Source organism: Vicugna pacos, chromosome 27 (genome assembly GCF_048564905.1).
Source record: "Vicugna pacos chromosome 27, VicPac4, whole genome shotgun sequence".
Lineage (NCBI taxonomy): Eukaryota > Metazoa > Chordata > Mammalia > Artiodactyla > Camelidae > Vicugna > Vicugna pacos.
The window spans coordinates 5873406-5899001 of record NC_133013.1 but is presented as its reverse complement, the minus strand read 5'-3'; the positions used below and the strand labels follow the sequence as shown (position 1 = coordinate 5899001).

Sequence of the window (25596 nt, the reverse complement as noted above, 5' to 3'; positions counted from 1 at the left end):
AGAGAGAAAGAAAAATACCAAATGATATCACTCGTATGTGGAATCTAAAAAGAAAAAAAAATAACTCTACAACACAGAAACAGACCCATAGACATAGTAAACAATCTTATGGCTACTGGGAGAAAGGAGGTGGGAAGGGATAAATTTGGGAGTTTGAGATTTGCAAATGTTAGCCACTATATGTAAAAATAGATTTTAAAAACCTGGAATTTCTTCTGTATAGCACAGGGAACTATATTCAATATCTTGTAATAACCTGTAATGAAAAAGAATATGAAAACGAATATATGTATGTATATGCATGACTGGGACATTGTGCTGTACACCAGAAATTGACACATTGTAACTGACTGTACTTCAATCTAAAAAAATGGATGCAAAAATCCTCAACAAAATATAGCAAATCGAATCCAAAAATGTATAAAAAGAATTATATACCACAACCAACTGGGATTTATTCCAGGTATGCAAGGCTGGTTCAACATTCAAAAATGAATTAATGACATCTACCTCAACAACAGGCAAAAAAAAGAAAAATCACATGATCATACAACAGATGCAAAAAAAAAATTTGCCAAAATCCAACACCCATTAAGATGACTAATTTTGTGCATCAAGGTGATTGGGCTAAGGGATGCCCAGTTAGCTGGTAAAACATTATTTCTGAGTGTGTCTGTGAGGGTGCTTCTAGAAGAGGTAAGTATTTGAATTGGTGACTGAGCAAAGCAGACAGCCCTCCCAATGTGGGTGAGCATCATCTCATCCAATAGTCTGAAGGCCCAAATAGAACAAAAAGGTGGAGGAAGGACAAATTCACTCTCTGCTTGAGCTGAGATGTCCATCTCCTCCTGCCCTCAGACATCCACACTCCTGGTTCTTGAACTCTTAGACTCAGATTGGGGCTTACAGCACTAGCCTCCCAGCTCTCAGGCCTTGGGACTTAGACTGAATTGCACCAGTCTTTCCTAGTTCTCCACCTTGCAGACGGCAGACCTTGGTACTTCTTGGCCTCCATAACCACATGAGCCAATTTCCATAATAAATCTCCTCTTACTTACATGTATCTGATATATACATATATATATATATATGTGTGTGTGTGTGTCATATCCTTTTGGTTCTGTTTCTCTGGAGAGCTTTCACCCATCCATAATAATAATAATAATAATAATAATAAAAAATCTTAGCACTCTAGGAATAGAGCAGGTAAAAACACATTTACCAAAAAACCTACCACTCACATCACACTTAATGGTTAGAAACTTAAAGCTTTCCTGCTAAGATCAGGAATGAGGCAAGGATGTCCCCTCTCACCATTCCTTTTCAACTCTGTTTTGGAAGTTCCAATTATGCAATTATATAAGAAAAGGAAATAAAAGGTATACAGATTGGGAAGAAAGAAGTAAAACCATCTATGTATAGATGATATAATCATCTATGTATAAAATCCAAAAGAATTGCTCAAAAAACCCTCCCAGAGCTACTAAGTGATTACAGCAAGGTTGCCATATACGAGGTTAATATTTAAAAGTCAATTGCTCTGCTATAGCACAATGAACAAGTAGAATTTGAAATTAAAAATGCATTAACATTAGTACCTCCCCAAATGAAATACTTAGGTGTAAATCTAGAATATGTACAAGATGTATATGAAGAAAACTACAAAACTCTGATGAAAAGAAATTTAAAAATGACCTTAATAAATGGAGACATAGTCCATATTCATGGATAGGAAAAAATAGCCTCAAGATGTCAGTTCTATCCAACTTGATCTATAGATTCAATAGAATCCCAGTCAAAATTGAAGCAAGCTATTTTGTGGAAACCAACAAAGGGATTTTAAAGTTTATATGTTGCGGCAAAAGACTCGGAATAGAGAACTCAATACTGAAGGAGAAAAAAATCAGAACTGATGCTACGTGACTTCAAGATTCACTATAAAATGACAGTACTCATGACAGTGTGGAACTGGTGAAAAAACAGACAAATCGATGATACAGACTACAGACCTCAGAAGTAGACCCACATATAGACAGTCAACTGATTTTTGATGGAGTAAAGGCAATACAATGAAGCAAAGGTAATCTTGTCAACAATGGATGTTGGAACAACTGTGTATTGACATGCAAAAAAAGAATATAGACAGATTTTGCAGCCTTCACAAAAATTAACTCAAAATAAATTATAGACGAAAATGTAAAATGAAGAACTGTATAATTCCTAGAAGATAACATAGAAGAACACTTAAATGACCCTGGTCATAGTGGTGACTTTTAAAATACAACACCAAAGGCATGATCGATGGGGGGGAAAAAAAAGAATTGATAAGCTTGACTTTATAAAAATTAAAAACTTGCTCTGTGAAAGACAATGTCAAGAAAATGAGAAGACAAGCCACAGAGTGGAAGGAAATATTAGCAAAAGACAGAAAGGATAAACCTAAAGACATAAAGGACTGTTGTTTCAAAATATACAAAGAACAGTTTAAACTCAACAATAGCAAAAACCCAGTGTAAAAATGGGAAAAAGGCATGACTGGCCCCTTACCAACAGAACAGATACAGGTGGAAAATTAGCACATGAAAAGATGCTCCACATCCTTTGTCCTCAGGGCAATGCAAATTAAGACAACAATCTATCACTATACACTCATGAAAATGGCCAAAATCCAGAATACTGGCAACATCAAATACTGGCAAGGATGTAACGTAACAGGAACTGTCCTTCATTGCTGGGAATGCAAAATGGTACATACAGCTGCTTTGATAGACAGGTGATTTCTGACAAAACTAACAATACTTCCACTGTAAGATCCTGCAATCATGCTCCTTGGTATTTACCCAAATGAGCTGAAAAATATGTCCACACACAAAAAAACCACACACTATGTTTAGAGAGGCTTTATTCATAATTGCCGAAAAATGGAAGCAACCAAGATGTCCTTCTGTAGATGAATGGGTAAACTGTGGTACATCCAGTGATGGAACATTATTCAGCTCTAAAAAGAAACAAGCCATCAAGTGAAAGAAGCCAGCCTACAGAGGCTAACTACTACTATCTGATTCCAATTATACAACATTCTGGAAAAGGCAAAATACAGAGACAGTAGAGAGATCAGTGGTTGCCAGGAAAGATGAATATATAAACAGAGCATCTGTAGGGTAGCAAAACTACTCTGTAAATGCCATAATGATGGATACATGTCACTTTGCATTTGTCAAAACCCATAGAATGTGTAACACCAAGAGTGAACCCTAACGAAAATTGTGAATGTTGGGTGACAAGGATTCGTCTGTAAGTTCATCGGCTGTAATAAATGCACCATTCTTGTGTCGATGCTGACCGTGGGGGAAGCTATATACACATTTGTGTGGCAGGGGTTATATGGGAACTCTGTGCTTTCTGCTCAATATTGCTGTGAACTTGAAACTGCTCTAAAAAAATAATGACTATTTAAAAGGAAAAAAATGTATGTTCCACACATAAGAGTCAACTGTGTATGTCAACAATTTCTAACCTATAAACTCTAAATTATAATTTTGATGAAAACTTATGCAATTATGTTTTAAAATATTATATTAAAATTGCCTTTTTCAGACAAATGCAATAATCAGGTATTACAGATAGATATGGTTAAGGCACTCACTAAAATACATCAATAAGTAACAAGAGTAATTAGTTTGCTTTGCTTTTAATGTTTGTAAAAGCTATATGAAGCTTTTAAAAAATTATGCGGATGTAGTGGGTAATTATTTTTATTTTTCAGAAATAAGTTTTCAGTGAAAATAGTGGTTTTTCCTCAAACTTATGGTTACCAGGCAGGCGGGGGGGGGGGGTGGGAAGAGGTAAACTGGAAGTTTGGGATTGGCAGATACAAACTATTATGTACAGAACAGATAAACAACAAGGTCCTACTGTATAGCACAGGGAACTATATTCAATATCTGTAGTAACCTATAATGAAAAAGAATAAATAGAATATATGTATATAACTGAATTGCTATGCTCTACACCAGAAACTAACACAACATTGCAAATCAACTATACTTCAATTAAAAAATGGGGAGAAAGTTCTTTTCTTAATTAAAAAAAACCTCACCATTATAATAGATTCAACTTCTTATTCAATAGTAATTCCTTTTAAGATGTCACTGAAAACAGTTTTCTGTCTCTCTGCTCTGCCAACCAGCATCATCCTTATCTACATGTTTTTTCATAGTCGGTAGATGGTTGCTTGCAGCAACTGGAAACCAACCGTTTGCTTGTTCACATCTGGACACAGAGAGACTGACATTCACGGCTCTCACCTAAAAGTGGGAAAGAACATTCCTGGAAACGTCTAGGAAACATTTATTCACACTCTTTGTCCAGATACAGGTCACACACTGTGAACCAATCACTGGCAAGGGTGATGGAATTTAAGTCCAACCAGATGTAATGTAGTCACTGATACGTTAGGATGTGAGCCTGTCATTTTACTTTTTGTTTTTCTCCTGTTTCCCCTTATCTGTCTTCAAGTGGGTCATAAGTGCATTCTTCAGCTTCCATTTTGATTTATCTACATTTATGAGTGTGTCTCTTTGTCTAGTATATTCAATGATTAACTCCAGGGACTTCAATATACACATGAAGTTTATCACAGTCTACTTGTTATATTAGCATTTATCTGTTCAAGTGGAATGTTGATACTTAAATGCCATTTAAATCCCTTTATCCCCGCCACCCGCTGTGATACAGTTGTCTTAAATATTACCTCTACAAACACTGAGAACAATTTTTGATTTTAACATTTAAATGACAAATATAACTGTTATACTTGTCTTCCACAGTAACGAGCTCAACGTGTACACACACCTAGCTATTTATTCAACATCCAATCATCTGTGAACTTAAGACTAACCACTTTTTCCGTACTATGCGTTCCATACATCCATCCGTGATGCTTGAAATTCATCTGATACTACTTTCTCTTTGGGAGTCTGACCAGAAACCTCTTATGCCTCCAAGTGCTTTCTCTGAGAGCTGTGTTCCTTTCCCTTTCCTTTTCCTTTCAACTCATTCATGTTGTTTTATAAGCACATTCATTTCGTGAAGTAGTTTTCCCAACTGGACCATAAGTTTCTTGGCAATGGGTTTCTGTTCACTTTGTACACTCCTCTAGGACCTGTCATGTTTTCTAGCACCTGATAGGCAACTCTACAAATTCACTGCTCTTTCCATATTTCCTGATTTAAAAAAAAATCATCTACCTATGCACCTGCTAGATCAGGTACCACGTTTTCCACAAAACTTCCTATTCATACATCTAGGCCTAGTGCCCAAAATACTGGCCCATAAGGAACTTGTGAACATGAGTTGTTCCAGAAGAGCGAAAATTTTGATGTCAGAATTCCCTAACCTTAAACAGTTTGCTCTAAAAACTCTCCATAACATCCTCAGAAATCATTCTGTCCCAGACATGTAGCCATGCAGCTGTCAGGGGTCCTTTCCTAACTCCTCTGGACATCCATCCTAACACACACACACACACACACGGCTAACACACTGTTCTCAATTACCCCATTTTAGAACAGGAATAATTTATTTCTACGAATATGATTTTAATAATAGTCATATAATTGAGAGGATATGATTTAATAATAGTCCCTAAGTATTTATCAAAGTTTTCTCCAAATCAAGAAGAAAATCCAAAGTGATCTGCAAATATTTTGTGTGTGTGTATATATATGTGTAGTCTAGGAAAGGAGTAAATGTGTTTCTATATACTTGATGAATATATGTATATATATTGTATATACATATAGACACACAAAACATTTGCAAAATAATTATATATATATATATATATATATATATATACATATATATATAATTTAAGAAATTTCTTTCTGTAATTTAGTTTCAACTTTGAACTTCTAAGTGATGGAAGCAGTGAAGGACTCAACGCCAAAGTACATTTTGACATTCTGATAAGGCATTTTTCAGGTCAATTAATTCAGTTTCTGGCAAACATAAATCAAGCTTGCTCCAATTCCACAAGGACTCCACCACAGTCTTTAGGATGGAGAAAAATCACTGGTTTTCCATGTGCTCCTATTTTGGCCTCTTCACTTAGAATACGAATCTTCTTTGCTTTCAAGTCCGCCATAGCCGCGTTTATATTATCCACCTTGAGAAAAGGAAATATAGGAGAACATGTTTGAGGTCGTAAAAACAGCAAATTACAGTATCATTAAGACTGAGAAGAAACTTTGCAAGCTCATGGGTCTGTATCCTCTGCCTTTGGGCAGAAACGTTCTTAAAGCATCACAAAAATAAACCCAGTACTTCTGGAGGAGGAGAAGTGGCGGCTAAATTTTCCTAGGTGAGCAACCGCGATGCTGAAGAGTTTTCACCATTAGTAAACACTTCTCCTTACAACCTAAATAATGCACGCTACACTTCGTAACGCATACTTCTAGCAGTACTGCTGATGACACTGCAGACTGTTTTTCCCAGAGAGCCCTGGGTTTCCCATTTAAGAGAGGGAGGTGAGGCCAGCCATATAAATGGCCAAGAGATGAAAATGAGATAACCGGTAAGAAGCTCTCAGCACATTTTATAGCAGGTACTCAACAAAAACGAGTGCTTCCCAATCCCCAAACCTCCCGCCTGCCAAACTGTCTGGTTATTCCTTTTGAGATGAAAACCTCATACCCACGAAAATCACTATTAAACTGTCACCCAAAATGCTTTTCTCCACTCTAAAAAAGTCCAAACATTTAGAATGCTGCAACTCTCTTCTAAACCATCTCTATTTTCTTCATAGTTACTGGCAGTCTAGGAAAGGAACAAAGTGTTTCTGTACACTTGATGGAGGTGATTCTCCTCCGTCTTGGAAAGTCATCCTCTTAGATTGGGAACCCAGGACATGGAGAAAAAGGCACAGCAAGAATACCCACCTTCCTGAGCAGTCATAAATCACCCTAGAGTTTAATGATCTAAGACTAGTATAAATAATAATTAAAAAAACAGGGAGAGTAACATCCATGTACGCAAATAGAGATTTAACAAATGCTCATATTTATACAATCTTATTTTCAAAGAGCCAAGGATTACCTACTGGATTCTAAAACTTGTGAAGCAACTGATGAGGATACTAAACGTTACTATACATAAAGCATAGTTTCTTCAAACAGAGTACCTTCTGCTTGTCCATGCCTGAGAATGTTTTTTTTTAAACCTGACAGCTATTTCAAAGTCATGCCCAGACAACGACCAGGGTCAGTCATTTCATGCTATCTTGAAACAGATGGTTTATTCTCATCTTTTTCAGAACAGTAGGATGGCTGAGAGCTTCTCTTTTTGATTCTGGATATAATGAATTTCATTCTGTTGAATTTGACCTCTTTTTCTATTTTCCGAGTTAGTCTAAGTTCAGTATTTCCACTTAAAACTAATTTAAAAATTATACAATAAATGAAAATTTAAACATACACAGAGCTAAGTACCCCTTGACTACAACTCAAACCAATTCTCGTTCCAGAGGCAACTACTGTCCTCAGTTAGACATATGCTCTTTCAATTCTTAAAATATACTTATAATCCTTACATATGTAACAGTGAAGACACTGGTCTTGTCTATGAGAGGTCTGGCCCTGACTTCCAGGAGACAAATTCTGTAACCCAATAGGAGGGTCTTTGTTTAGGGTAGGAGCTGACCAAACTGGATCTTGAAGTAGAGCTGGCCACCACAGTGTTAGGGTAGGCGCTGGCCAAGCCAGAACCCTTGTTAGTTGAGGTAGGAGCTATGGGTCACATGCTGTCAGTAGATCTGGAGACTGACTTCATCCATATGGGCAATCAATCCATCATACCTAAGTGGTAAAGCCCCAGTCAAAACTCAGCAGCTGAGCATGTGCGAGACTCCCTAGTTGGCAATATCCAGTGCATATTGTCACACATCACTGCCAGAATGCTGATGTATCTTGAGGAAATGGGACCCTCCCAGGCGCTGCCCCGTGTGTTTCTTCCTTTGGCTGGTTCTGGTCTACAGCATTTCCCTGTAATAAACCATAACCATGAGTGTAACAGCTTTCAGTGAGCTCTGTGGACATTTCCTGGGAATTACTGACCATGAGGGTAGTATGGAGACCCCTAAATTTGCAGAAGGTATCAAGTGAGGGTGGTCTTCTATAGGACAGTGTGACCTCTAAACCTGACAGCTGCCTCTAAATTTTGCAATTCACTAATATGCATATAAATTAAAGTTTATATGTTTACATATATATACACACACACACACACACGCACACACATATTGTGCGTGTGTGTGTGTGTGTTTAGGTGTATATAAAGTCTTCTGAATGCACTATTCGTATTTGCTTTTTAACTTAACATATCCTAGCAATTCTTCCATATCAGTACATATAGGTCAACAACTTTTAACCTACTACATAGTGTCCTAAATGATTATTTTATAGAAATCCAAAAGGTGATCTAATCTAAGGGAAATCTGGACCCTTCTCAATGGTTAGATGATAAACTGTCCTTCCCTATGCTGCCTGTTGAACAAAAGTGTGTGGTGAGAGTTTATGGACAAGACTCCACTGGCTCTTGAGGACACAGGCACACAGCAGGGACTGGTGGAGATAGATAAAAATAAATTAAAGCAAAATTAAAAGGTATGGAGGACAGGTTTAGATATTCTAACAAAACTGAGCTGAATAAAAAGAAGCCAGATGAAGGAACAGCAGCAGTATTTGAAGAGATAACAGATAATTTTCCATAACTGAAGAAAGACATGAGTCCTCAAATTAAAAGTGCACTTGAGAATGAAGTAGGGTAAAGATAAAGCAATGCTTATACATACAACAGAGAAACTGAGTGACATCAATAACACAGAGACTAGCTTAAGAGCTCTCAAGGGAAAACAACTACCTATATTGAACTGACATTAAATTCTTACTAGTGGGAACAGAGACCAGAAGATAAGGGAGTAATGTCAAAGTGCTGGGGTAAAATTTTATCAATCTAGAATTTTAAACTAGCTAATTTATCATCCAGGATTAATAGTAATTAAAAAAAAAATCTAAAGAAAATAACAATCATTTGTAATAAGTGGATCTTATCTGGGTCCTCATTAGAATACATCAACTATAGACATCTGTGAATCAATCTAGTAACTGTGACTTCTGGTCTGTGTATATGACGGTGACAAAAGATTTATTTTTAATTTTGATCAATATGATGTCATTGTGGTAATTTATTTTTTAGAGACACCAACTAGGTAAAGGTAAAATGACCTGTGAGTTACTTTTACATAGTATAACAAAGGAGAAAAAGATAAAGTGTGGCAAGATCTTGTAAACTGTTGCATCTGGGTGATGGGAATATGGGAGTTCATTACGTGATTTTTTTCTACTTCTTGTATGTTTGAAAATCTTCACAACAGAATCATGACTTTTTTCATAGTGAACTTCTGATAACTTCTACCCTATATATGACCATGGATTTTCATTATAGAACGTTCTACCCAATTACAAGCATCTACAATTCTGATATTGCATCTCAATTTTTAGTATACTGCTTCTTCAGTATCCCTTAATCCAAGAAACACTTCTAAAATTTAGTAAGTTAGATTTTTTTTGGAAAAATGCTTAATTGACATTTTTCTAGCATTTATTTCTATTTGTTACTATTTCTATCATTGACTTTGTTTTTAAAGATCTTGTATCATATCCATCCTTCTGTGTAGAGTATCACTATAAAATTTACAGTTCTTTAAGAGTACTCCTAATGTGTTGCTTGGCAACAAAAAAAGAATGGAATAAAAATGTCTTAATTTTCTGAATTGAAAGTAGACGCATTATTTCCTCTAAGGGTATAAAAAAATTGCTTAGAAGAAATGCGAAGCAATTTGATTTGGGAAATTAAGCCTATCCCCCTAAGTAATAGAAATAACATAGCCAATAATAACCCAGTTAAAAAACCTGCTTTTATAGTCCTTTGTACAATTACAATTATGTATCATATAGCTCTTTAAGACCTTAAATGCTATTAGTGAGAATTTGGGCTATTCACTTCAACTTACCAGGTTTTCTTTTGTGAGGGTAGGGAGGGTGGGCAGTGGAGGGGGTGAGGTGGGTGGGTATCTTATCTGTGTCTGGGAATTTATTTTGATTTTCTCCTGTAATTTGGAAATTAAGAGTGACCAGTACTCCAGATAAAGAAATGTTTGAATTGTAACAATCAGGATTCAGAACCTTCAGGTAAATCTGATATTCTCTCTGGTCCTCTGCGGCCTCATCTGAAAATGGCAGTGCAATCTTGTTTGCTGAAGGACAAGAAGCTGGACTAAATAGCATCTTTTTAAAAACCTTAAAGGTGATGCAATTTGCAGTGACCAAGTTTTACTTTTAATGTTGCATATTTTGAGTAATTTTAAAAATACAGGCTTTTTATTTTATATAAAATTATACTAGTGATAATTGATATCAATAACGAATTTACTTAATCTTCAAACTGATATGAATCCATGGAAGTTAAAATTTAAAGTTTGGATAAAATATCTGTTTCGATTGTCTTTTGCCCCCAAGCTAAAAACTGAGTGAATTACGCAAACCTAACACTGCTCTCACTTTGCATGGTGTTCCGAAGCTTCGTCTGTATTCTTAGGAATTACTTCAGAAGGCCACAATTACCCTAAGCTTCCATACTTCCAAAATAGTCTGGTGGTGGCTTTACAGAAAGTTTACCAAATGCTGCCCTGAAATTTTCACCAGTTGATAATAGAACATTAAAAAAACTAAATTTCTTAAATTGACAGAACTCTTTTACTCGAAGAGGATTTCTCTTTTTTTTTCTTCTTTGCTTTTTCTTGGTAAGAGAATGTCCTTTCTTTAACAAAATGATGTTGGCAGTAGATAGAATTAAAAATTTGTTTCCTTATTTAATAACATAGAAAGTTAAAAACCTCATCAAACTGCCCACTTTTTTCGTTCTCTGGAAATGTTACCATTCTACGAAAGCCCCACATCTGCGAACTGGTGATACAGCTCATTGGTAGAGCTTAGCAATTCCCTAGGGTTTACTGTGAAGCCAAAGAGAATTGAGTTTTTCAAGAAGTACAATTTTCCCTCTTCTTCACTGAAGGACAGAGATTTCCCAGCATACAGCATATAAGCTACTTCACTAGCCGTCTACCTTAAAGTTTTTTCTTTCATAAGGAGTATATGCTCAGTGAACAAAGATCTGTAAAACCTATAAAAGCATAAACAAGAAAATAAGACATCTAATATCTGACCATTCAGAAGATAAAACCATTACTGCATTTCTTTACACTTTTTTCTATCTTAATTTTCTTCCCTTCAATTGAGGCACTGGGGATTGAACCAAGCACGGGCTCTACCACTAAGTTCCACCTCCCACACGCTCCATCTTAATTTTTAAATAAGACTTTAATCATGCACTTTTCCCCATCAGCCTGCGACAGTGAGGGTTACCCCTAGATGAAATCTCATATCCTTTCTGTATACGCAACACCCTTCTCTGACTCTGGGAAACTGCACCTACTCACTGGATAAACCTTCCTCTATGACCAGTCCTTATCCCTGCTGCTGCCCCTCCCCAGCAATGCACTCTTCAACCCATGTGTCTTCCCCCGCCCCCTGCCTCACGCCTAAGTTTCCATCCATTATGGACCTGACCCCCTGCCTCAAAGCCTTCCCAACCAACTTGGGTTGGGCCACTCCTGTACTCAAGTTCTCCTCACCTTGCTTGGGTGCCAAGATCCTGCACAGAAGTGCCCCCGCGTGGATACACCTTCCTCACCCTAACTCCCCATCGCCACCCCACATGAGAACACCCACAATCCCACTTGGCTTCAACCCCCCCTCACCTAGAGTCATCACGGCCCCTCGCACTGATGCTCTCCCCCCAATGACTCAGGCCCTGACTCTCCATGCTAGGTGCCCTTATACACACACACACACACACACACACACACACACGTACACGTTCTGTGCAGGCTCTCATGCTCCATGCTCCCCGCCCCCCTGCATTGGTCCCACTCCATCCTGCTCAGATGGGACCTCCCTGTGCCTGGGTACCCTACCCAGTCCCTGGCTTTCCCAGGGCAGGCAGCTCCTGCTCGTGGACACCCTCTTTAACCACTCGGGCCCCAACACCACGGGCTACTCCAGCCCTCCCCACCAGCGGGGACCTCTAGCTTGCTCTGCCCTCCCTAACGTCTTCAGGACTGTGTTGTTCAAGGTAGGAAGGGAAAGAAGGGGGAAGGGGCCACAATTATTTTTAATGGTATTTATTTTGGCCCCTTTTGTTTTGGCACCCAGAAATATTTGGGAGGAGGATATAGCTCAGTGGTAGAGCAAGTGCTTAGCATGCAAGAGATCCTGGGTTCAACCCCCAGCACCTGCATCAAAAAAACAAATAAAACAAACAAACAAACAAACCTAATTAAACCCCTCCCCCCGAAAAAGAAAGAGACACTGAAGCTGGGGGAAAAAAAAGCTAAAAAAAAAAGAGAAATATTTGGCAGAACTAGTAGGTACACTAATGTCATTTGCCTCTTTTGTCTATCTTTCCCTGTTACTCATGTTTATCCTTTTGCATCTTATGGGCTGTATTTGGGTCAGTCACCTCTAGTCCTCTGTGGAAGATGCAGGGCATACGTGAATAAATGAAGCAAGTAGGTGATCCCATGAGGACAGGGACTCTGTATTTCGTTCAGCTACATAGCCTCGGCACCTAACGCGGTGAAGGTCAGAGTGATACCGAAAATACTTACCAACCAGGAAGACAACACAAACAAGACCCCAACAAGAAGGGACCTTCTACAGGTCCAGAGCCCTGGGGGACCCTGCTGTGCTGGGTAGTAACCTTTCAGCTGCTGAACTGTGTGCGTTGGGGGGCAGAGGGTGCCTGAGGGGTCTCAGAGAAGGGGCCTTCAAGAAGGAAGATGTTAGAAGGTTTAGAGCAGCACCTGTTTACCAACTAGCATGGGTGCACTGAAATATTTTTCTAACAGTACGAATGTGTTGAATAAGCCAATATTTTTAGTGGCCCTTACGGTTTCCACTGTGTTTTACCTTGTTGTCTAAGTTATTTAGTAAAAGCAGGGCTGGTTCTATTAAATACCAGAATCATCTTCTCAGGGACAGGCCTGCAAAAGGTTGGAGCACACGTCGGCATCAACACAACCCGTGCTGGACAAGAGCAGGCCACCTGGTTTCCAGGCAAGGGAAGAGACAGAACAAGGTGACCTCTTAGCCTGCTCGAGTGACAGGCAAACACACCAGGATAAGAAGTCTGGGCCAACCTCGCCAGAGAAAATGGAGACCCAAAAAAGAAAGAGACACTGAGGTTGGGGGAAAAAAAAGCTTCGCCAGAAAAATACGGATAACTGGTACAATGCTAAACCATGTAGGAGAGAAAGAACGTTTTGTCTGACATCTTTGTTGAGTCAACGAAAAGCTAAGGCACGTGCCCAGAATAGACACACTCCCCAGCTGGAGGTTTTACAGGAGGTCCCAGGGAAAAAGAACATAAAGAGCCCTGGTGATCATCCCGGAGAGGAAAGCCGACTCTCTGATGGATGGATTTAACATTTTTAAAAAAGGAATGGCATTAAAAAAAAAAAAAAGACTATGAACCACGAAGTCATAGAAGGCTGATGGTAAGCATTATCAGCAGACACATCTCTGAATGCTGTCTCTTCCCAAAACAGCTGGGAAAAGTGGAAGCACCTGGTTTTGGTGGATGCGTATTTATCACCTTCTACCTTTCAAGCACCTGTCTCTTGACTCCCCTTATAAACAAGGGCCAGAGAGGGTGCCACCTCTTGCACAGGGAATGCGGTTGGTTCCCACTTCTGGCTGTTTGGCATAAAATCACTCTAGAGCTTCTAGAAGTTTCCCCCACTTTCCTCTGTGTAGCATACATCACTACCTTGGTGGCAGTGGCACTTGTGAGACGTGTCCGTAGATTCCCTGCTGCTCCTGCTCCCATCCTGGGGTACCTGGGATCCACGTCCTCTCCTGCTGCACCGGGTCCACACTGAGGACTTGCTTCTGACCATCAGACAGCAGAAGTGCTGCTGTGGGACTTCCAAGGTGAGGACAGAAGGGCCGCGTGGCCCCACTGGCCTTCTTGGGACTCTCACTCTGGCCAGTAAGAAATCAGCAAGTCATCTGTGACTGAGAAGTCCGGTGACAAGTCCAAGTGCCCTGAGAACTACTCTCAGCCTGCAAAGCTCCTGCTGGAAGGCAGGGCCGAGCTCCCCGCTGCCAGCCAGCAGCAACCCCCAGCACATGGATGGGACACCCAGCCCAGGAGAGCCTTCACTGCAGCCACAGGAGAGATCCCAAGCAAGAACCACCCAGCAGAAGCCTCCCCCAGACTCCCAGACCACAACGTCCTGAGCGAGAGAAAACAGCTGCTGTGTAACACCCCAAAGTTCTGGGATCACGGGTTACATGGCAGTGACTGGAATGGCCAAAGGAGTGCTGTCTGACCCGTTCCATCATTTCTGCACTTTCAGTGGCAGGTAACATCAGACTCAAGTTACATTAGCCAGAATAGACTAGGTTATACCATAGTAAAATAATTAACCTGAACTCTCTGCAGCTTCCTTCAATAAAAATAGATTCCCGGTTCAAGGACTGGTAAGGAATTCTCCTCTATCTGATGACTCAGGGAACCACACCCCTGCCTCTGGTGACAAGTTCATTTCACAGGCTGCCACAGCAGGTGGCAATACTTCTCAAATGATTCCATCTTAGAGCCCATCTTCACTCAGAAAAAGTGTCAGGCTCTCCCGGCCACACCGCTTTTTAAAAATCACCGCATGTACATAAACTGGTGGTCCCGGTACCCATTTCCCATTTCTTCCTCTTAATTCCAGCAAACCCCACATTTCAGCAGTGCACGATACTGCCTGACTACACAGCATACTTGCGGTCAAGTGTACCATGTGGCCACACCAATGACAGGAACAGGAGTGATACCTGTCATTTCTAGATCATCCCTTAGCCTGGGACAGCTCATTTTAGACTGAGAACAGGAAAATAAAATCTACCTATGTTAAGACACTGTGTTTTTTACTGAGAGCAGAGAATAAGCACTAGCTGTGTCCTGCTAATGCGGCAGTTACCTGACCACTTGTCACACCTCCTCCTCCTCCTTCCGACCTTCATTTTATATGGATAAACATTTTTGTTTCCCCCCTTTAATCTCTCTTTTGAATTCTGTTACATCACTCAACTTCCACTATTCTGTACTTAACTGAACTTCTAACTTACATAGCGGCTCCTTTGAAGGCACGGCTCTGATGTGGAAGAGACAGAGTAGTGTGGGAGAAAGAGTAAATTGAAAGGCTCCTGACCCTGTTTCTCATCCTGGGGTTCTTACACAAACCCTCAAGTCCAATGAAATAAAGACCTGCAGCCAAAATCAACCTCCTAAAAAGGGGATAAAGGTTAAATACTAGCCTTGTTTAGCTCCCTCGTCTAACACCTTACAGCCTCCCCACCTGAAGCTGTAAACTTGGCTAACACAATGCAGGCCATCCGACACCGTGGCCAACAGTGCCAATCCCGGGATCAGCACAAATCTGGGTTTGAAGCCCAGCTTTGCCACTAGTACTAATGTGACTAAGGGCAAGTGAACTATTCCAAGTCTCAGTTTCCTCACCCATCAAATGGGGGTTAACACTGCCCTCACAGGGCAGCTATGAGAATCAAATAATGCACATTGAGTACTTTATTCACTTACTGCCAGAGGACTCCACGTTAGCAGTTATGACAGCTCTGTGCCTTTCTCTTTTTTTTAATGGAAGTATAGTCAGTTTACAATGTTAGGTAAATTTCTGGTGCACAGCATAATGTTTCGGTCATACACATACATACATATGTTCCTTTTCATATTCTTTTTCATTATAGGTTACTGTAAGATACTGAATATAGTTCTCTGTGCTATACAGAAGAAACTTGTTGTTTACCTATTTTATATATAGTAGTTTGTATCTGCAAATTCTGAACTCTCAATTTATCCCTTCCTACCCCCTTCCCCCACTGGTTACCATAAGTTTGTTTCCTATGTCTGTGAGCCTGTTTCTGTTTTGTAAATAAGTTCATTTGTGTCTTTTTTTTTTTTTAAGGTTCCATGTATGAGTGACATCATATGGCATTTTTCTTTTTCTTTCTGGTTTACTTCACTTAGAATGATGATCTCCAGGTCTAACCACGTAACTCTGTAACCACATGCTGTTCCCTCTGCTCAGAATATGTTCCTCCTCTTGTCCACTTGGGGAATTCGTCACATTCATTATAACTCATGCCCTGCGATACCTTCCTACCACGTCGGCCTGCCAGGAGAAATCCCTCTTTCCCTCATTTGGGCAACTGAAGGACATTTCTATGAATTCTGCTTCCCACAGTCCACTGTAACTGCCTGTTTAGACAGCTGACCCTCTGCACCATGGGCATGGTCACATCTTTCTCACTCACTGCTAAACCGAGGTTCTCAACAGGGGACACTCCCTAGGTTCTCAAATATGTTTGCAATATGAACTAGGTATCTCCTGGAGTTAGCTCACCCTAGAATCAACCCCCGTCTCTTCTGGATTGGGAATGAGGCTTAACTATCATGTCATTACTTCTAACAAAAGAATTGTCCTGTCAAAGTAATTTAAACTGGGGGGAGGGTTTAGCTCAGCAGTAGAGGGCATGCTTAGCATGCATGAGGTCCTAGGTTCATTCCCTAGCACCTTCATTAAATAAATAAATAAACCTAATTACGCCTCCCCCCAAAAAAAAAGATTAAGCTGAAGCATAATTGGTAATGCAAATATTCCAAAAGCAGCAATCTGAACATGAACGTTGACAGATAAAGGCTCTCTAATGAGAATGTTCTTGCCCAGCATTTCATGTTTTTTCAGGAACTGCCAGCAGATGCAACTGAGAAGATCTTAAAAATCCCAGTCAGTCACTGAAAATGCATTGCCTCTGTATGAGGAACTGGGTATTAGAATTTTAAGGACAGAAAATAATTCTAATAGTTAGCATGTATCTGGAAATTCTTACTCCATAGTCTCCTCACTCGCCACTTCTCACTGCCTCATGTGTTCTCGCTGCAGGAAAGGCCGCACTGATCACAGAGATGCTACAGCAAAGACTCAGATGTGCTTTAGCCAACTTCAGGGGCCTTTATCTAGTGACTGCTGCATCCAGATTTTCATAAAACATATTCTTATTATTTGCAGTTTTCTAGAGAGAAAGAGAATATACCTACAGACCCACCCTTGAATAGGACCAGTGTTACCATTCCCTTGAAAGAAACTTACAAGTTTCTGAGGACAGTAACAATATGTAGCCTGAAAAAGTAAGACATTTTAAAAAGAGAAATTTACAACATTAAAATAATTTAAGTACCTCAATGCAGACATGATGCATTCCGCCAGCCTTGTTCTTCTGCAGAAAACCTGCAACTGGACTGTCACTTCCCAATGGATGAAGCAGCTCTATCTTGGTATTTCCCAGGTTGACAAAAACAACGGACACTCCATGCTCAGGAAGAGGGACCGCCTCACTTACCTGGGCCCCCAGAACATCCTTATAAAGTGCCTTGGCCTTTTCCAGGTCTGGCACTGCCACTGCTACATGATTGAGTTGACCGAGATTCCAGATAGCACCGGGCACTTGAAGCGAGGACTGTGACGTGGAAAAAGTTTTTACTGTTGGAACTGGAGTCTGAAGTCTGGAAAAGAGCCCTGAAAAGTCAAAGAGCCATTGATATTCTTATTCTGAGGATTCGTGCCCTTTTAAAGTTAAATTTTTACAAAACAAAATAAATTATATATGTAAAAAAATGTATATATAACTGGGCTTTTTAATTACTGAAATTAAATCAGAGGAGATAAATGAAACAACCCATGTCAAAGCTGCTCACTCTGCTCTGAAACAACTGTCTGGAATTAAAATGCTAATTCTGAGCTTTTTAGATTCAGAACAAAGGATGCCATTTTTCATAATAATTTATATTTACTGACAACACTTAAAAAATAGCCAGCTATCATTAAGAATTACTTGCTATTCTCTGCATTTCATAAAGGGTAAGTCTGACTGTAATAATGAAAAAACACAACGTTTAACGATTAAGAACACGCAATTTTCTTCCCTACCTATAACCAATACTTTGTCTTATATTCTGCAGTTAAGTTCATTAAAGTTATAAGTACCTTTTAATGTGTACTTTATTCGGATAATTATCAACTTAGAAAAATCTCATTATCAGAGGAAAAATAAGCAACAATCAAGAGGGTAAACTTAGGAGAATTTCCTCTGAGCCAGATTTTTTTTATTGTTCTTTTTATAACTTTGAAGGATTTGAAGAACTTCTAAATGAGAAGAAACCTTTCATTTGGAAACTGAAGCAGCCTGCAGTGTGTTGCCCCCAGGTATCACTGTTTCTCCAGTTCCCCCAAACACCAGGCTTTAAAAGCCAAATTCTCCCCAGAATGAAAATTATACACATGTACGAGGTCTAAATTTATTTTTGTAAAGCTACATGACTTAATGAAAAAAGTATGAAATAGCAAATTGAAGAGCACACATTTTAAATAAAGGGTTCTTAACTCTTAATGAAAAAACACTTTAAATAGTACCTAGTATCACAGAGCTTCAGCGAACAAAACTAAAACTTTGGTTAACGAGGAAACTGAAGCAACACTATTTAAGACCATAAACCTCGATGGGAAGGCAGTCTCCTGGTGCAGGCATCCAATCCCCTCTCAGCTGCAGAGGGATGGGCCGTGGGCCTAGAGCGCTCCCTTCCCAAGAGATAAAGAGCCCACACAGCCTGGCCTGGCTTGTCACCTTGTGGGGACAGACTATCTTTCCTTCTTTCAGGCTCAATGCACGCTTTGTCCCTGCTTAAAGGGTGAGTGTCATGTGGCCAACCCCACTGTTATATCTGTCTTCTGCAGGGAGGGAACAGGGTTCCTTCTACTGTGACACAAAAGGGCTGTGGATAGGCAAACTGTCCCATACTGGCCACTGGCAGAGACCCGCTGGCCGTGGAGGGTGGGCACCCACCACTGAGGCTGATCTCGCCCCAGGTCTTCTCTCTGTCATGCACTGTTCCATCCAGGGCTTGTGTTCTCCTCTGACACTCTGGCTCTTTGGACTCACTGTATGATCCTGAAGTTCAAGTGTACTCCAAACCAGTACACACGGACATACATGTACAACCGGATGTAAGTTTCATGAAAAGAATACCTAATCCTCACTAGATGTGATGTGCTCTAATAAAAATATAACACTGCAGTGCAAGATATATATAACAGGTGTACGATAAATTCAGCCATTCTTATTGTTAATGACATAGAAGGATGTTTGCTTGTTGAGTGTCATGCAGGGTCACCTGAGACCAAGAAATTATCTGAAGGGCATGGTGCTAGTGAATTTTAAAAATGCTAACAACCTGGGGCGGTTGGTATAACTCAGTGGTAGAGAGCGTGCTTAGCAAGCATGAGGTCCTGGGTTCAATCCCCAGTACCTCCCTTGAAAAAAAAATGCTACCAACCAACTGAATTATTGGTCAAACTGCTCTTCCCCCCCTTTCCTGCATCCCTACTGTGTGTGCAATTTGCAATGGAAGTTCAACGTAGGATGTATTTGTACCTAAAAAAAAAAAAACAACTAGATACAGTCCATGAGCTTTAGAGTAATATGCACCTCAGTGTTGTTTGCTCCGTAAATTTCCAAATTCCCCTTCCTAGTGCTATCTCTACGGGAGATAGGGCAGCTGGGGGTTATTTCACAGGCACTCTTACCAGCAACAGAGCACACAGAAATGTCAAAGCAGTAACTTAGAAGAGGGCCAAGTGAAGGTCAAGTTTTATACACCAGGTCAGTTTGCTTTGGGGACATTTCAAAAACCCTGGCGCTGAAAAGAAAGCCCAAGCAACTCATGTTATTGGCAGCCTCACTCTATCTTTCTCCATAACTTCATTATCATGGAAGTGGGAGAAGAGGATACAGTTTACTGGAATGCTGATTCTTTTTCCTTTCAATGGGACATAAAGTTTTCTTTCTATGTTAGGAAAACAGACAATAACATCTTCATATAATGTAAAAACTAAGATCTTACGGCCATATTTTAGTTTATCTTACTTCTAGAAATGTAAACTAATTTGAGAAAGGAACAATCACTTTGTGGGTTTTATCTTATCTGGTCCCTAAAGCATATATTCTAGGAATAGGATAAAAATAAATACAGTGATACTGGTGAGAATTCAGTAATTCTGCTTCTTTAAAATGAAGCGTAAAGAATGTAAAAAGATAAGCGCATAAGACATTCAACATCACTAGTCATTACAGAAAAGCAAATCAAAACCACAGTAAGATAGTACTTCACACCCACAAAAAAAGAAAAGCACTGATGAGGAGTCTATGAGTGAAATGTGAAATCTTACTGGGGTTGGAAACGTAGCATAAAGGAGTTACACTGATATAGATCCTTGCAGATACTTAAAAAAATGTGTTGCTGAAGAGTCTGTTGTGAACAGAAATTTAAAAATATTATAGTTTCTCCCTTGATTTTTGCCAACTTTTAAAAGTATTTTTATTCAGACTGCCCTCCAACCATAGGGATTCACAGCTCTTTTAAGTTTGAGATTTCTCTGTCCCATCTCAGAAAGGTACAACAGAATTGTATTACTTTGAACTCCATGTGTAAATTTGTGACTATTCCAAAGAAAGATTACTTCCCAAGAATAAACTACAATGCATAAATGTGGGAATAAACAGATAGTTAAAAACAAGAATGTTAAAAACAAAACAAAAACCAGGAACGGTAAAGATAAACACCTGATTTTCACACCCATCAGAAACCTGATGTACAAGAAATAGATATGTTACCAAACCTGGTATGTATGTTAACTCTAATTTCTAACTTTCTTTCAATATTGTTTCTTGCTAAACACTTTCAGTGCCTTGACTTAAAAATAACACTGCATTCCTTTCCATTCAGATTGTTTTTATTTCTGCCCAGGCTTTCCAGACATTGCCTCCAAATAAGAAAAAGTTTAGCTGCCAGGGTCTATACTTAACTGCATTAAGGGGACTTAACTGTTTAAAGAAAATGTGTTAAATCTGTACATAAAGTATCATAAAAATGTGAATATTCATTTGTAATAAGGTTTCCTCAACAGCTTTACCGAGATATAATTTATATAGTATAAAGTCTATCCATTTGAAGAGGACGATTCAACTGTTTTTTGTATATTTGCAAAGCTGTGCAAACTTCACATAATCTAATCTTAGAATGTGTAGTAAGTTTTTGTTTGTTTTGTTTTAGGGGGGAGGTAATTAGGTTTATTTATCTATTTATTTTTAATGGAGGTAATTAGGTTTATTTATCTATTTATTTTTAATGGGGATTGAACTCAGGACTGTGGGCATGCTAAGCATGCACTCTGCCACTTGAGGTATACCCTCCCCCACATGCAACAAGTTTTTAAGTCTGAATTTTTGCACATTTCATTTGAGGAGACAGGACATAGTAAGAAAGTCATTCATCACAAGTGCCTTCGAGTTAGTTTGGTAAGAAGCTGATTGGTTTTCAGCATGCATCCAGAGGATTTATGGCACCATACACGTATTTTCATCCTGTTTAAAACTATGATGAGGAGTAAGTCTTTACCCAACACAGTTAGTAAATAGACAACATTTATTACTCCATTTACATATGTCTCCTCATAGTCATGTACCTTGGCCACTCTTGTCTTTAACAGGTTCAATTTCCATTTCAAAGCTTTTATCATGAAGCCAATTCTTTGCAAGCCAAATCAGAACGGATTGTGTTTTTAACCTTATTTGTTTTCCTGAGCTTCTCCTGTTTTCCTGTTAGTTTCATGTTCCTTAAAAGTGTGGTCATAACATAAGATCATCATTTGATTCAGCAATCCCAACTGTGGGTATATATTCAAAAGACCTGAAAGCAGGATTTTGAAGAGGTATTTATATACCCATTTTGTAAGTATATATTCACAATAGCCAAAAGGTGGAAATAGCCCAAATGTCCATGAACAGATGAAAAGATAACCAAAATGTGGTACACATAAATGAAATATTACTCAGCCTTAAAAAGGAATGAAATTCGGACACCTGCTACAACATGGATGAACATTCAAAACAGTTTGCTAAGGAAACAAGTGAGTCACAAAGGACATACTGTATAATTCTACCTCTAAGAGGCCCCAAGGGTAGTTAAATTTACAGAGAGAAAGCAGAACAGTGGTTATTTACCAGGGGCTAAAGGTGGGGGAAAATGGGAGTTACTGCTGAATGGGTACCAAGGTTCAGTGTGGAATGATGAACAAGGCCTGGAGACATGATGATGGCCGCACAATATGAATGTCCTCAATGCCACTGAGCTGTACACCTAATTATGGTTAAAATGGTAAATTTTATGTTATGTATATTTAACCACATAAAAAGAAAAAGTGAGGTCATCTCAGGTTCAAGCCTCTAATGCAGGATAAATCCAAGCCAGGCTTTGGAATACACTATTTTCATTTCATTTTTCCTTTATGCAAAGATGTCTATGTAAGTTACAAACGAGACATGTATCTTTATTAGTATTTGGTTCTTGCCATAAATGTATGACTTGGCAGTTATACTCACTGTCCCTTAATTTTCTCAAGTACTTTTAAAAACACACACATAAAAATAAGACGCAGTGTGCCCTATGGTTAAGTATGTGGGCTCTGGTTCAAATCTTGATACTACCATTCGTTGTGTAACTTGGGCTGCTTACCCTGTGTCTTTGTTTCTCGTGTAGGAAGATAATACCTACCTCGTAATATTGTCATGACGTTACATAGGCAAGGTTTAGGAAAGTGCCTGGCACGAAGTACATCATAAACTCCAAGGATTTCATTATCGGCACTTTTAGAAAGGTTACATCAATAACCTGCTTATAAATATAAGCACTTCTGACTTTTAATGTATTTTATGTTTTTAAAGGAAAACGTTGACTGTGTACCTGCCCTATTCACAATACTGCTGCTGTGTTAAAACTCTTATTCAGTAATTAAAGAGTACTTGTATTTGGTGGATATTTTGGCACACGTAGTGTTTTCATATTCACTGTTTCATCATCCACAATTTACTACCTTTTTATGACAAGGAGACTACTCTCCTTTCACTTTTGAATATTTACTGCATGGGCTCTGATTTTAGAACATCTTTGACAGTATCTAGTGACAACTGACATCCTCATGGAATAATGCTGCTGGAAGCTATTATAAGCATAATATTCTTTTTGCTTCTTGACACAGGAATAATAATTCACAATTTTCCCAAGTTTTTAAAATTAGTTGCTTATAGTTACTCTCTAACTCATCCATGGTGCTCATGACTATCATTGTTTCAGAACTCTTTTTAGTATCTTATAAAAGTAGAAACTATACTTAAAATAATTTGCCTTTCAAGAACCTATAAGCTGGTTATTACCCCCAACACAGATATGACCCAGTCTTCAGGCATTCTCCACACTGCTGGGAACTTTCATTGGTGGACAGATCCCACGGTGAAACATCTTGCTGATTTGACCTCACTTTCCCAATAAAGATCCATGGATTTATTTCACCATTAGCATTATGCAACAATACTATTATGCAATCTTCCCTAAGCAAACTGTGCTCACACGTTCTGAAGTATGAGGGCATCACGTGGTAGCCTGGCTCTGCCTATTGGTCTTAGTGACCATAAAGTAGAAATAATAGTAATAGTTCAGTGAATGCTCGGGTATCTTTCCCATTTAGAGAAAAAAACAGGCCTGGTTAATTTTCCTCCAGGTCATACTCTGTGGCAAAGTTGGGCCTCAAGCTCAGGTCTCTCTGACAACAAAGTTGATGTTGTTAAACTATTATGTTTTATTTTCTCATTCCTCTGACATTCGTTATTATTCTTTTTTCTCAATTTTTAATATCTTTAGTGTATGTCTTATGAGCAGTATCTATTTCCTAAGACATAGCTTTCTAAGAGATGATGGCTTGTTTTAAGAGCTTTTTTTTTTTTTTGTAAAGGCCTGTTGAGATGGTATGTGAGCTAAGACACAGACCTGCATTTTACCAAGGAGAGGGAATAAGGGCCAGGAGGGGATGTTATCAAATCTTGAGCATCATCTGTTAATTAAGAGATTCATTTTAACAAGCTGTGCTCAGCCATAGGCTGTATATGTCTCACCTCTTTAAACTGATTAAGTGCTGAGACAGCTAAAACTATTAGGTGCACTTGTGTGGGGCCCATCATTTAGTCCTGATGAATTGCAATGATACATACATAAGAAATTTTTTTGTGGGGGAGGGTATAGCTCAGTGGTAGAACACATGCTTACTACGCAGGAGGTTTTGGGTTCAATTCCCAATACCTCCCTTTAAAAACAAAAAACAAACATAATTACCCCTGCCCCCCACCCCAAACCAACAACAAAAAGAAATTCTGTGACTGGTAACACTATAGCGATCAATAAAGAACTTGTTCAGTTTGAGATGGGACTTCAAAAGGATGACTACAACTCTTAAGTTTCAACTGGTGGAAGAGAGGGAGCACCTTCTAGGAGCGAAATCTCACCTTATTAAAGGTGCATCCTCTCGAACACGTTCTGATGGTGCTAAGCAGAAGGGTTATCACAAATGTTCAGGAGTAATTCTGAGATATTACCACCTGGCACCTCCTTTCTAGCTGGGAAGTTCAGACTAAGGGAAACAGTTGCTCCCTGAAGGATGAAGAAAAGAAAAAGAGAGAAAGAGGAGAAAGTGGATGCAGTGCGGTGTCAGGAAACGTGGGTTTCTATCATCACTGATCCTACCTCGCCTTTTTTTTTTTAAATGCTGGTGTAGAGAACTCAAGAACTCTTCCAAATCCGCCTGCTTCCATATTCCCTGCTTTTATACAAAATAATAAATATATTACGGAATGTGGGGAAAAAGTATTCCTTTCGCACAACTGACCTTCAAGTGTTCTCAGCAGGATACTGGCCGTGCCTGGGGCTCAGCTCGTGTAGTCTACAGGACTTGATCTTCGCTCTGGTTTCTCCCCAGTCCCCTATGGGACTCACGGTCCCTCCACCCCAGCCCTGCTGTGCCCTTGGCCGGGTGCCCTCGCTTCTCTGGGGCCGCGTATGGAGAGTGAGACTCAAACACAGGTAGGAAAGCCCCACGCCAGTCTGCGGAGTCCCTGGAAGGTTCTGTCTGTATAAAGGTACTGACGGCGACCGAGGGACGCGCCTCCGAGGCAGAGCGCAGCAGAGCCAGGGGCGCCGGCCCCGCGCGGCCTGCTCGGGCCCGGCCTCCCGTCCCGCGCCCACCCCTCGCGGAGCCCCGGCGTCGCGGAGTATTCACCTACTGCGGTGCCAGCCAACACACGCGCCATCTTGATAAGCGACCCCCGGCTTCCGACGTGGATCGGAGGGGCGTCGGGTGCGACGAGGGGCGGGGCAACCTCGGGGGCGGGGCAACTGGCGGGGCGGGGCGAGAGCCCGGAGGGGCGGGGAGGACAAGCTAGGGGCTTGACGAGTGTTGCTGTGGGT

At 39.8% G+C, this 25596-nt stretch overlaps 1 protein-coding gene across 1 annotated transcript; it reads right to left on the bottom strand.

Moving 5' to 3' along the window:
- Window positions 1-2885: 2885 nt before the first annotated feature.
- On the bottom strand, window positions 2886-25543 carry MCEE (methylmalonyl-CoA epimerase). Its single transcript, XM_006213136.4, has 3 exons — window positions 25409-25543; window positions 17430-17767; window positions 2886-6169 (listed from the first exon to the last, which is right to left on the bottom strand). The coding sequence occupies exons 1-3, from the start codon at window positions 25437-25439 to the stop codon at window positions 6017-6019; spliced, it is 522 nt and encodes a 173-aa protein (XP_006213198.1). The 5' UTR covers window positions 25440-25543; the 3' UTR covers window positions 2886-6016.
- Window positions 25544-25596: the final 53 nt, after the last annotated feature.